Source organism: Lutra lutra, chromosome 5, assembly GCF_902655055.1.
Source record: "Lutra lutra chromosome 5, mLutLut1.2, whole genome shotgun sequence".
NCBI classification, from domain to species: domain Eukaryota; kingdom Metazoa; phylum Chordata; class Mammalia; order Carnivora; family Mustelidae; genus Lutra; species Lutra lutra.
Window position 1 is genome coordinate 49268400 of NC_062282.1, and position 13125 is coordinate 49281524.

General features: G+C 38.8%; 1 protein-coding gene across 2 annotated transcripts in view; it reads right to left on the bottom strand.

Moving 5' to 3' along the window:
* Positions 1 to 9559, bottom strand: part of SOX30 (SRY-box transcription factor 30) — a 31663-nt gene extending 22104 nt beyond the window's left edge. Inside the window, exons 1-3 of one of the 2 annotated variants that reach the window (XM_047731874.1) lie at positions 8169 to 9554; positions 6146 to 6385; positions 4568 to 4747 (exon numbers count right to left, since the gene is read on the bottom strand). In XM_047731874.1, coding sequence (XP_047587830.1) covers positions 4568 to 4747; positions 6146 to 6385; positions 8169 to 9180 — 1432 coding nt within the window. In that variant the 5' untranslated portion in view covers positions 9181 to 9554. Of the gene's footprint in view, positions 1 to 4567; positions 4748 to 6145; positions 6386 to 8168 lie in introns of both variants that reach the window. The other variant, XM_047731875.1, reaches the window with a different exon arrangement.
* Positions 9560 to 13125: the final 3566 nt, after the last annotated feature.

Below are 13125 nucleotides of genomic sequence, written 5' to 3' on the forward strand. Positions count from 1 at the left end.
TTTCTCCTCCCTATAGCTAGTACAAGAAGCTCTTAGTCCTCAGTAAAGAAGTATGATCTTCCTAGGCAAAGTAAAGTTATATAGACCAACTGGTATTATTTTAGTTACTGAAGAAAGAAGTAACTCATTTTTTAGCTGACATGAAATGTTCTTTTTTACCAAAGATATTTCTATAAAAAAGCAGTACGAGGCATGAGATGATAAATCATGCATCCTTTAACTCAATATTCACCAAGTAACCAACATATGTAGGCACTGTTTTGGTCTGAGGTTAAAAATAAAATAGATGCATAGAGAGTTATATAGAAGTATAAGGAAGATGTCCTAAATGTTGAAATTCTGGTTGCTAAGCAGGAAGTTAAAGTCTGCAACATCCAGTCATCTCCATAAACTGTCAGTGAAGAGAGAAGACTTGTGGGAAGGGTAGAGCTCTAATGTATCAAACTTTAGATAAGGGATTGAAAAGACTAGCCAGTCATCTGTTTTCTCTTCTTCTAGCACATAGTTAAATTACCTTTCCCAGCCTCCCTTGCAGTCAGAGGAGTTGCCATGTGGCCAAGAGCTACCTAATGGATGGTAGAAGAGATGTGCACCACTTCTGAGCCTGGCCCCTGAAAACCTTTCAGGCATTATCTTCCATGCTCTTTCCTGTTCTGTAGATTCATGCACACTAGTCCAGTGGCCTTGGATGCCACATATTAAAGATGGCAGTGCCACAGCGTAGAAGTAGTTTGTGCCCAGGAGTCACTCCTTCAAAGACATCTGTACACTGACTAGAAATACCTATTTTAGACTTTAAATGGATAAAAATAAACCATAATTCTCTTTAAACCATTATGTTTAGGTGCTTATAAAGCAGCTAGCATTATCTAATCATTACATGAGATAAAGAGCAGAATTCTAGATCTATGATATAATATGATAGGAACAAAAGAAGTTATTAATTTTCAATACTCCCCCACCATCTCTCCAAAAGGGAAAGAATCCACTGCCTGTACTGACTGGACAGAGGGTGCACTGAGGCTTTTGTTGTGTGACTGGGATAAATAGTGAAGGAATGAATAATGGCAGAAACTGAGAACAGACCAAATTTCTCTACAAGAAAAAGTTATATAGAGGTAGTATGGAGAGAAGGACCAGCATGTGGCTGAACAATGAGAAAAAGAGGCAGAGAGAGAAGGAGAGGGGAGAAAAATGGAGTAACAGGCAGAGACACGGAGACAGAGATGGGAAATGGAGAATTGGGATAAACACGGAACTGATTAAAAAAAAAAAAAAAGTGGGACTTTGTAAAGAGACAATGGTAACGAGGAGCCCCAAGATGACTTACAGTATGTTGAACCATGTGATTCTTCCTTCCCTGCCCCCATCAAGAAAACCTACAATAAAGAACTACATCACTTTTCAAAGAATTTTTGAGCCAGATTTGTGTTTCTCATGGACATGATACTTTGCTGGAATGGATCTTAAGGCAAAGAGAAGACCAGATTTTTTTTGGATTATAACTGTATCAGAATAATGGAGGTCTTTTGGTTTGTTTCAGTTAAATAACTGAAAAGGCACCATATAGCTACTACCAAACAACTAAAGTAGTAGTAAACTTTTTAAATAAAAAATTTAGAGAAAATGTATAAATTCAGAAGAGTGAAAGATGTCAGCAGACAATATAATAAGGCAAACCAATTTTGGGCTTTAGGAATAAAATGCAGAGAATAATTCACCAGAAAATTCATATATGTATAAAGTGACATTTAAAAGCCAGCCTAAAATAAATATAGCTTCCACCAGAGTTCTAGAAGACTTTAAAATAAACAAATTTGATATTTAATATAAAATGAGAATGCTGGCATAACCAGCATCAAAGACATTTGATAAAAGAAAGATATCTAAAAAGAATTCTGGATTATCATGCTGTAATCATTTTTGGAAATGAGAAATAGAAGAGCTTGGGATATGGCATTAAATATGAAAGACACAGTGGACACAATGCATCGGTCATAGAAATAATAACAGATAAGGTGCTATAGATGCCATCAAAGAAATAGTAAAATTACTTGTATTGTTATCTATTCTTTCTACAACTACCCTATAAGCTCTTCAATAGGATACTATCAAGATACCTTTGTATTCTATCTCAAACACAGAGTTTGACCTATATTTAGTACTTAATAAACATTATGTAATGGGGGATAGGTAGGTAGGCATGCAAATATAACAGTAGAATATACTACAGACTGAGAAAACATCTGAGATGGAAATATTCACCAAAACAAGGGAGAATACCAAATTACATTGCTAGATTTCAAATAGATTAACTTAATGAGATAAAAATATACTAAGATGCATGCATCTTATATATTATAGTACATAACACATAACTGCTTATTAGAACAAATAGGTTTAGTAGAATACACAGTAAAATGAGATAACCTTGATTGAGAACCAAATAATGGATAAAGACTAATACAAAGTGCATGAATTCTGTATATGAAATATACAGGCAGTAGTGATCACGACATATTAAGATCTTAACAACAACAAGAAAAAACAAAAAAAGTCCACCCCGGGGTTATTAGGTTTTTAGAAATACAGATGTCAGCTAGGGGGAAATAAAGCTAATAGGGATAACTAAAATTAAGAGTTCATTAAAAAATGAAGGCTATTTTATATGATAATGCTAAAAACCCAGAAGGAAAAATTGTGCCTCAAATAAATCAGAAAGTTGTTAATGGTTAACTGAGCAAATCAGAGAGAACCCATCAAAAAGGAAAAACATCTTTTAAAGATGAAAAGCTTGTCCAAATGTATAAAATAAGAAGTCCAAGTGTGTACGTGCAAATAAAAATTAGGCAGTCCAAAGGAAAATTGAAGGAGCCACATCTGAGGGACCTCAAAGTCAATGCTAAGTGACTCTATCACAGAAAGAAGAAACCCAGTGGAATCAATGGAATAGTGATTACAGTATAAAAGAAAGAAAGAAAGAAAGAAAGAACAGAGAGAAGAACAGAAAGACTCAATAAACCCCTTCTGACACAAAAGACTGTAAGATGTCTGAACCCCAATTCATTTTCATAGCAGATATGTTAAGAATATATACACTACTGTGGTATAATGGCAAGTTCACAGAGTGTTCTAATCCAGATTGACAAAATTAATAGAAGTAGATCTTAGGTGAATGCCACCTAAGATCTGTAGAGAAACTCCAAGTCAGAACTGAAAAAATATTAGCTGAAGTAAATACAAATGGTCTCATAAGGCATTTAACTCTGGATAGAAGCAGATAAAAGAGAGGTCTTAGAAAAAGGAATAAAGAGAAAACATACAGATTATGAAAGTAGAAATCATAAATAACGGAGCAGACAAAACAAAGTAAGTTACGAAAAGCATAATTAAGCCTAGTTTGAAATACAGAATTAAAGGAGATACTGCCAAATAGTGAAGTATGGAAGTGCTTGACTGTGCTGGAAGAGAATAGGGCAATAGAATGAGCTTTCTGCATCTTTCTCTTGAGACTAGACATCTTGACTGTGGCTTTGTTGCTGTCAATTGCTATAATGATACACAGAGAAAAAAACATTGAAAATGTGTAATATTCTAAGAAGTCAATTTTTAAGATATCTAAACCTCTCAGCACATAGGGGTGGCTTTATTACCAAAAGGATCTGAGCAGGTGGAAACTGGAAAGAGCAGTAGTTTTAGGCCAAGTAATAGTAAGTAGTGAATGTATAAAGCTCTGCCTAAGAGATGGTTAAAATAGATTCTGGAAGAACAAACCCATGATGGGACAGCCCTACAACAAGTTCTTAGATACTAGTTTTTCAACTTTAGGTTATTAAAAGGAACAGACAGGAATGTTATAAAGAACTGATAATAGAGGAGAAATTTAGGTAAAGACAATATAGAGAACCAAATATTTGGTAGAAAATAGATTACTTCCACTGCTTGTCTAGAGTAGCAAGAGAATGGTCTTAACAGATCAGTCATCATTGCTAAATTCCAGAACAGGATGCTCTGTACCCCATTAGCAAGGCATTCTTTTATGCTAATAGTAAAAAGATACTCCTATTTCCTTTTGAATTACCTCATCATTTCCTGCATTATGTGCCTAATCTATGGGCTTATCCAATTTAGTTAAATAGTCTGAGGTTTTACACACAGAACATTTGCTACTCTGGCAAACCCAAATGCTTTCATATCTACTGAAATTTTTCTTTCTCCAATTTCATGTTTTTACTTTCCTCTTGATTTTTTCTCTTAATACTATTGTTCTAAAAATTCTTAAGTTAACAGAAACAAAATTTCAACTTAAGGTAAAATTTTCACACAACTATTAAAAATTCATAATCTACTGGGACGCCTGGGTGGCTCAGTAGTTTGAAGCCTCTGCCTTTGGCTCGTGTCATGATCCCAGGTCCTGGGATCGAGCCCTACATCAGGCTCTCTGCTCAGCGGGGAGCCTGCTTCCCTTCCTCTCTCTCTGCCTGCCTCTCTGCCTACTTGTGATCTCTGTCTATCAAATAAATAAATAAAATCTTTAAAAAAAATTCATAATCTATAACAAACTCACCAACTGGATGAGTGATGGTGTTCTGTAGGCTGGGAATTACCACAGAGTAGGTAGGTGAGCGATAAGGATATATTGTTGTAGGATTTGTAGAGATGATATTCTGTGTGGTACCAGAAAATACATTGGAAACACTTAGAGGGAAGCGTTTTCGCTTCCCTGGACGAGGTTGATAAACCCAACCTATAGAAGAAGATTAGCAATTTTTAATTGGAACATAAGGACCCTATTTAGCCTTTAAACAGTTCTTTTCACAAAAAAAAAACTTCTTAAAAAAATTATTGTCTAAAGTAAAATGTCTTTTCCAACTTTATTATGTAATTTCTGTGTATTTTAATGTCTATATAGTTCCCAACTAGTGGTCAGTATTGTAACCCATAATTCAAAGGAAGAGTGAGATCAAATGTTTTATATCCAAAGACACATATTGAATCCACAGTAAAATTGACATCAAAGACACTGAGTTTGAATCCCAAAGCTTTTCCTTTACCTATAAAATAATGCCCCTGTAAGATATTCATTTCCTCCTTTTCCCTCACTTTCTATGAGATATAATTGTCTATATCTTACAATGGAATGGTCATTAATGACCAGTCACTATTTTTATACCTAGCTTAGGAAGAGTCACTCTCCTAAACTTGGCAGTCTCAAGTCCACAAACAACCCAATTTCCTTCCAAAGTCAGAAAAGTGGAGTTTAACAGTTTGCAGCCATTGTATAACCAGAATAACTGGTTCTCTGTAACTGTTGACTCTGACACCCAAAACCTTTCTTCTCATATTTTAGAAAAAAATAATTATTTTCTCATCATGCATGATCATGTTGGCCATACACTTTGCCTTTACCCAAGCTTAATCGAAATGCCCTCATGGCTGGGGAGTAAATCAGAAATTGTTTCAAACTACATCATGATGAGGATAAATTTGGCAATTAGAAGACATAACTGTGTTCTGATAACCATATAACATCAAAATGGAGCATGGTGCCAATCCCTGCATTCTCATTGTCTTTAAGTGTATGATGCGTATTTGTTTGTGTTGCTATGATTTTAACTCTTCATTTTCTAGTATATTTGCAAAATTGTAGATTTACATTCTGGAGTTTAACTTCATTAAATTCATATCTGTATATTTAATCAAAACCACAGTAAAATGGGTGCCTGGGTGGCTCAGTGGGTTAAAGCCTCTGCCTTCGGCTCAGGTCATGATCCCAGGGTCCTGAGATCGAGCCCCACATCAGGCTCTCTGCTCAGCAGGGAGCCTGCTTCCCCCCCACCCGCCCGCCTGCCTCTCTGCCTACTTGTGATCTCTGTCAGGTAGATAAATAAAATCTTAAAAAAAAAAAACAACACAGCAAAATTATGTCCCCCGGTTTGTTATTAGTTGGCAAAATATGAGACCAGATATTCCTCTACTTGCTTCTATTTAAGAGAATGTATGCCCTGTGTCAATTCCATCATTACTATACTATTAGCCTTTATTCTTTTTATTTTACATATCAGATTAGAAAAAATATGTATTTTTGTCTAATCTTTACCTAAATCAATTTAAAAGAAATTAGAAAGAAGTTTCATTTGATTACCAGGAAATTCCTCTCTGTGCTTTTCTTTAATCTTTTGTGCTTCATCATAATAGGGTTTCTTTTGTTCTTCACTAAGTTTGTTCCACTCTAACCCGAGCTGGACACTGATTTCTGCATTGTTGGCTGCTGGGTTAGCTTTAGCTAGTGCTGGCCGGTGAATCCTTGCCCAAACCATAAATGCATTCATGGGTCGCTTCACATGACCATTTCTGTCCTTACTGAAGGGAGTATCTGGTATTCCTACATGACAAAAATTAGAAGACTGAATTAATGTGCCATACACATAGATGCAAACACAATGTTAAAATGAAGTGCACCTTCATCTATATTTATTTTTAACTGGAGGAAATACAAAGAACTGCCAGTATTCCAGAATGCCTCATAACCCCTGAACTCAGCATTCTAAACTGTAGCTTAGAATGACTCTTCTTTTCCTCAAAAAAAAAAATATTGTTGGAGATATTGTAGGAGTGATAATGTTGAAGACACTGTAAACTGTTGGCTTATTACTTCCTTGGGCTTTGGTAATACCTCTACCAATAGTTAACATTTAGTTTCTTGCCCATTTAAAATCTTCTATTGCTGGGGAACAGGAACTAGGACTTACTCATAACTATAATCTTAGCCCAGCTAGGTGCTCCCTAAATGTTTAAAGGAACTCATTTACATGCCCCTGTAGTGTCCATTAAGTAAAAATATTTGTAACATACTATATTCTATTTCATTATGAAGGTGAAGCTCTTGCCAAAGTGGGTGATTGACACTAATCCTATGACCTGGGAGGAAAAAAAAAAGAAAAATAATAAAAGTGACTTTTAGAGAGTCATAGAACCAGTTGAAATTACAATAAAGGAAGGTGGCTAAATTCACATCTCTCACCTAATTCATCAAAAACAACTATCTATAAACTTCTTATATTGTCTCTCTTTATTTTAGTTACTTATTATACAAAATTTTTTAAGATGCACAAAGGATTAAATATTATAAAGAAATTTTTCCCTTTCTCTCCTTTAGAAAATCAAGCTTATAAAAGAAAGAGGGTGACATGGAAAGGATCAGTAAGGAAAATAAGAAAACAGCAAATATAAAGTGAATAAAAATATGAACTGATGGTATGATTTTCCATGATATTCACTGGCATAAAATTATCTGAATTTTCTAACTATATATTTGTAAATAATGAGTAGTGACAAAATATCTATTTGTAGTTGTTACTGCTAACTATCGTCATTTTTGAAAACAATTTCTAGCTTATTCTATCTTCATTTTCTGTATTTCTCTACATTCTTAGCTTTTAGAATACTAAAGTATTACATTAATCATGTACTGTTTTCTTAGAAAAATGGTTACTATTCATTTTTAAAGAAGACAAATCACCTCCAAATTCAGTATAAACTTTCCTATTTGAGTATAAACATTTTTTCATTAAACACTATTTAAAATTTTCTTCTTGGGGTGCCTGGGGGGCTCAGACTATTAAGCATCTGCCTTTGGCTCAGATCAGGATCCCAGGGTCGTGGGATGGAGCCTCAGGTCCTGCTTCCTGCTCAGTGGGAAGTCAGCTCTCCCTCTCCCTTTGCCCCTCCCCTCGTTTGTGCTTTCTCTCTCACTCACTCTCTCAAATAAAATGTTTTTTAAAAAATTTTCTTCCTGATACATGTAAAAATATTGAACTACTACAATACAACACAGTGTAGCATAGAAACTGAGGGCTGAAATAATGGTGTTTAGAGTGAGAATATTCCTATTTTGTGTATAAACATTAGTCACCTCTAAATCTCATCATTCACTGGGCCTTAAAATAGATTTTTAGAAAAATATTTGGGAATCTTGGAACATCTTAGTGTATTTTACTGGTATGTGTACAAGTCAATTGGAAGTGATACCTGTGCGGACTTTGCCCTGTAATGAATCAGTTCCATGATTTTATTTTTCTAGTTTAGGCTTCTGAACTGCTGACATGTCAGCTATGGGGCAACACAGATGAAGTTTGGGAAAACCAGATTCCCTTGCCGTCTAATACCTGCATCTGAGGGAAGCACGGTGAGCGGGACATCTTTGGTTTCAATTTTTACAGAAGGCTCCAGTAAGGATTGCATTTTAATAGGCACTGGTGTCAAGGGGACCTTGGTCAACCGTATCAGCTCCGAAGGCGGAGGTCCCTGAAATTGGATCCGGGCTCCAGGGGGGACCGTGTGGAGAGTCAAAGGGATCCTGAGGTCTTGCTGGTGTGGCCCAAAGGCACTGGATGGCTGAGCTAGGATGACTTCTTTGTTGCCGTGGACCAGGCCATTGGACGCGGGCTCCGTGCCCAGCCTGCAGTCCTCGCGGAGTCTCTCGGGCTCCTCTGTTTTGATGACTCCTTCTCTGATGGTAGCCAGGTTTTTGCCTTCCCCGCCTTTCACCACGTCCCTCATGACCTCCTCCGCCTCCAGCTTGCCCTTCTTCTCGTCCCCTCCGTGGCAGTCGAGAGCTGGCCCCGGGCCCTCTACCTTGGCCGCCCTGGAGGACCTAGGGCTTGCCTCCACAGGCCTTCGCGTCCCCGCCGACGGATCCAAGTCGGCCCCCTGCTCCTGCTTCTCAGCCTTGACGTGCAGCGCCCGGGACTGCACCGGGTGCAACTCCGGTCGGCAGGGGGCGCCGTCGGACGCAGGCGGAGGCGGGGGCAGCAGCAGCAGCTCGGGCCTCAGCTGCAGCAGCCGTGCTTGCGCCGGTGAGGCGATGACGCCTTCGTCCCGGGCCTGAGCCAGCGGTGGCCCTGGCGGCAGCAGCAACACCTGCTCCGGCTTCACCTGCAGCAGCCGCCGCGCCGCGGGCTGTACACCCGACGCCTGGGCCTCCCCGCACGACGAGGCCACGGTCGCAATGGCGGCCGCGCACGGGGTGGGAGGCGACGGGGGGAGCTCCGCGGCCGCAGTCCTAAAGGAGGTGCCCTCAACCGGCAGCTGTGGGGGAGCAGGGCGGAGCGGGCGCGGCGGGGTCGCCCGCGGCAGTTGGCGCGGCTGAGGTTGCGGCTCCGGCCTGGCTCTCTCCATGGGGGGAGGGGGACGCCCCGGCCTGGTCCCGGCCCGGATTGTGAGCTCAGCCGTTTGTTGGCGACCTTCCCCCTCCCCCTTTCGGTTAAGACTCTTCCAAGGTCCTTGCTACCCAGAACCCTACGCGGTTCAAAAAGCGGCCCTCCGTCTTGGCCTCACCCAATCACAAGCGTCCCGATACCCCCGGCCCTCCAATCACAGGCGCATTCTGCGGCCCTTCCGGCCCTCGGCTCTCTCCTCGTGCTGGGCCCTCGAATCACCCGTGATGGCCTGGGCTGTCGCACGTGCTGCCCATTTTCCCCCTCTGACTTTGCCTCTCTTCCGGAGTTCTCATCCGGCCGTTGTCCCTAGTTACCCCTCCCCCGCCCGGAGAGCCCGACAATGGTGTTGCCCAGGAGACAGTGCGGTTCCAGGCCCCTGACCTCCGGAGGATAAAGTCCAGTGAGTCTCTTACGCGGCGTGGGGAACCTGGCCTTGTATGTGCGATTTGCTCTGCCGAGTACACCGAAGGCGCCGGGCATCACTGGGGGCCTTTGGATCCATACCAAGGGGAAAAAAGGGGGAGGCTTTGCAACTCCCCCTTTTGCACAATAACTGTACTATTAAACTCTGAATTAATCATAAGGTTCTTTGGGCCCTACTTGCAGAAACACATGCCAAATCCGTCTCCTAAAAAATCCTAATGGCCTTCCACCGCCATTACTCTGTTCCAAGCTTCCATCATCTTTCGCCTGGATACTGCCATGGCTGTGTGAATAGTCTCCGTTTTCACCCTTGTTCCACTATGTTCCAGCTGCCCGAGATCTTTTTTAAAGTGCAAATATAGTTCTGTTATGTCACACCTCGCGCTTCTAAATAGTCCCATGGCTCCCCACTGACTGCATGATAATGGTCTAATATACTTGCAAAGCATATAAAGCCCCAAAAGGCTATGGCTTTGTGGACTCCAGCCATCCTGGCCTCTCATCATTCTACCGAAAGGGGCTTTGAACGCTGTTCCCCTCTTGTGTCTCCTTGCCTCCTGCTGCGCATTTTTAAAATCGCAGTCCAAATGTCACTTTCTCAGAGAATTCTTATTATCTGATTCTGAAAATCAGGTCAGATCTCCTTTATGCACTCATATGTCCATCATTTCTTTTAAAACTTTTACCACAATTCGTGATTATGTATATCTTTATGTCATTATTCTACTGACTCCACTACTTGACTATAAACTCCTTGGGGACAGGCAGTGTTTTGAATCCTCAATGCGGACCCATAGAGCCTGGCTTTAGTAGGCATTCAATAAACACTTATTAGTTAAATAAGGACTGCCATAGTCTAATAATAACATAGTAATTACCACCCATTTTAAGAGTTTACTCTTATTCTAGGCGCTGCTCCAAATCCTTTCCATGATTATGCTTCTCCTTTTCTAGGACTGTGCCTATTTTCATCAAGAAAAAGAAATCTTGGATTAACATTTGCTACATTTCTAAATGATGTCCTGACTAAAAGCTATAGATTTATCTTGAGGCAGATGATTTTTGCAACCAAGACAAGTTATCTTTCAAAGAAGATCTGCCCAGTTCTCTAATGCCCTGTTGTCCAATGTGACAAACAGGAGTTCTTATACCTGGCAGGTAGACAGGGCAGTGGCTCTCCTACTTTATTATCTTGGAACCATTTGCACCCACAAAAATGATTGAAGATTCCAAACAGCTTTTTATTTATCAATATTTGTAGTTTTATCTGTCAATGTGGTTTTACTTATAAATACTCGCCATATTATAAATTAAAACTAAGGACTTTAAAAATGGTTATCAATTCATTTAAAATATCAATAATAAACCTAGTATATATTAACATAACACAATTTTATGCTAACACTATGTTTTCCTCAAAATGAGAAGAGTGGCATTTAAATCTAGTGTCTGGCTTAATTAAAAAAAAAAAAAGAAAGAAAAGAAAACAGTTGGATTCTCATGTCTGCTTCATGCAGCCTGTTGTGTTTTACATGTCATATGGAATACTTCACTGTGCATTCAGGAGGGAAGAAGTGATAAAGGTAAATGTTGTCTTAGAATTACTGTGAAAATAGTATTAACCTACCAGACTCAGAAAGAATTGGTCCCTGAATCACACCTTGAGAACTGCTGAACTAGGGTTTAAACAGAAGAGCCAACTATGTGACAAAGAATGATAAAAGAGGCAGAGAAATAAATCAAATTAGTGTTGATTTTGTGCACGAATAGTTCATATTCCAATCTGAGTTAGTAATCTAAAAAGCTGATATGACAGTCCTGTGTAACAGCAATGCAAATAGTATACAGGGAATATATTTTAAGCAGAAAGCAGTCTTTTTTTTTTTTTTTTTGACAAAAAATAGCTCCTTTGACGTTTGATTTCTATGTTTACAATTAAATGTACAATTTGATGAGTTTTAGTGAATTTATAAAGTTGTATAACCATCACTACAGTCTCATTTGAGAACATTTCCATCAACTCAAAAAAGGTCAAAAGTGAAACCCAAAAAACTTTCACTTCCGTTTGCAGTAAATTCTGCTCCCACCTCCAACCCCAGGTGCTTTCCGTCTCTGTAACTTTTTCTTTTCTAGAAATTTCATTTAAACAGAATCATATGTAAGCTTAACTGTTGTCTTCTTTAACTTAGCATAATTTTTTTTGAAGTTCATCCAAGTTGAATGTATTTGTAATCATTCTTTTTTTTTTTTTTTTTTACTAGAGAGTAGTATCCCTTTGTATGGAAATACCAAATTGTACATAGATATTTTGTTGTAAGATGTCTCTCATTGATCTGGTTTATCTCTTCACTAGCTGATGGGTATTTGGATTATTTCTAGGTTTTGGCTGCTGTGAACATAATGTCCATACATACACAAAATTTGTGGCACCTAGGAACAGAACTGCTAGGTTATATGATAAATAAATGTATAACATTTTATAAAACTGTCAAAGTGCTTTGTATAATGTATGTACCATTTTATATTTTCCACTCACAATATATGAGGGTCCCAGCTTCCCTGCTTCTTTCTAACATTTGGTATCATAAGTCATTTAAATTTTAGCCATTCCAGTGGGTATGTATTATAAGTAGTAGTAAATAATTCTGATTTAAAATAAAATCACATTTTCACAGGGTGGCTTAGTCAGTTAGGCATCTGCCTTTGGCTCAGGTCTTGATCCCTGGATGCTGGGATTGAGCCCCGTTTCGGGCTCCCTGCCTAGCGTAGAGTATGCTTCTCCTTTTGCTTATGCCCCTTCCCTAGCTTGTGTTGCTCTCTGCTCTCTCTCTCTCTCAAATAAATAAATAATTTTTAAAAATAAATTAAGTTACATTTTCACAATAAGTAATTGTTACAGTGTTTACAATAAGCAACACTGAGTGTTTTTTCATATGTTTAATTGCTATTCATATATATTCATTGCCTAGTGTCTATTAACTTTTTGCCCATTTTTTTTAGATTAGGTTGTTGGTTTTCTTAATTTTGATTTTTAATGGTTTTTTTCAAAGATTTTATTTACTTAACAGAGAGATACACAGTGAGAGAGGGAACACAAGCAGAGGGAATGGGAGAGGGAGAAGCAGGCTTCCTGCCAAGCAGGGAGCCCCATGCGGGACTCAATCCTGGGACCCCGAGATCATGACCTGAGCCAGAGGCAGACACTTAACAACTGAGCCACCCAGGCGTCCCTAGGGATTATTTTTATTTTAGGGTTTCTTAATATGTTCTGGATACAGGTTCTTTATTAGATACACATTTGCAAATATTTTCTTCCAGTCTGTGGCTTCTTTTCATTCTTTTTATTTTTCATTTTTAATGATGCCTTTTGAAGAGCAGAAGCTTGTAACTTTAATGGAGTCTAATTTATCAATATGCCTGTCATCATATCTAAGAAATCTTTGCCTAACCTAAGATTTATTTTTATTTTTTTTTTCTAACC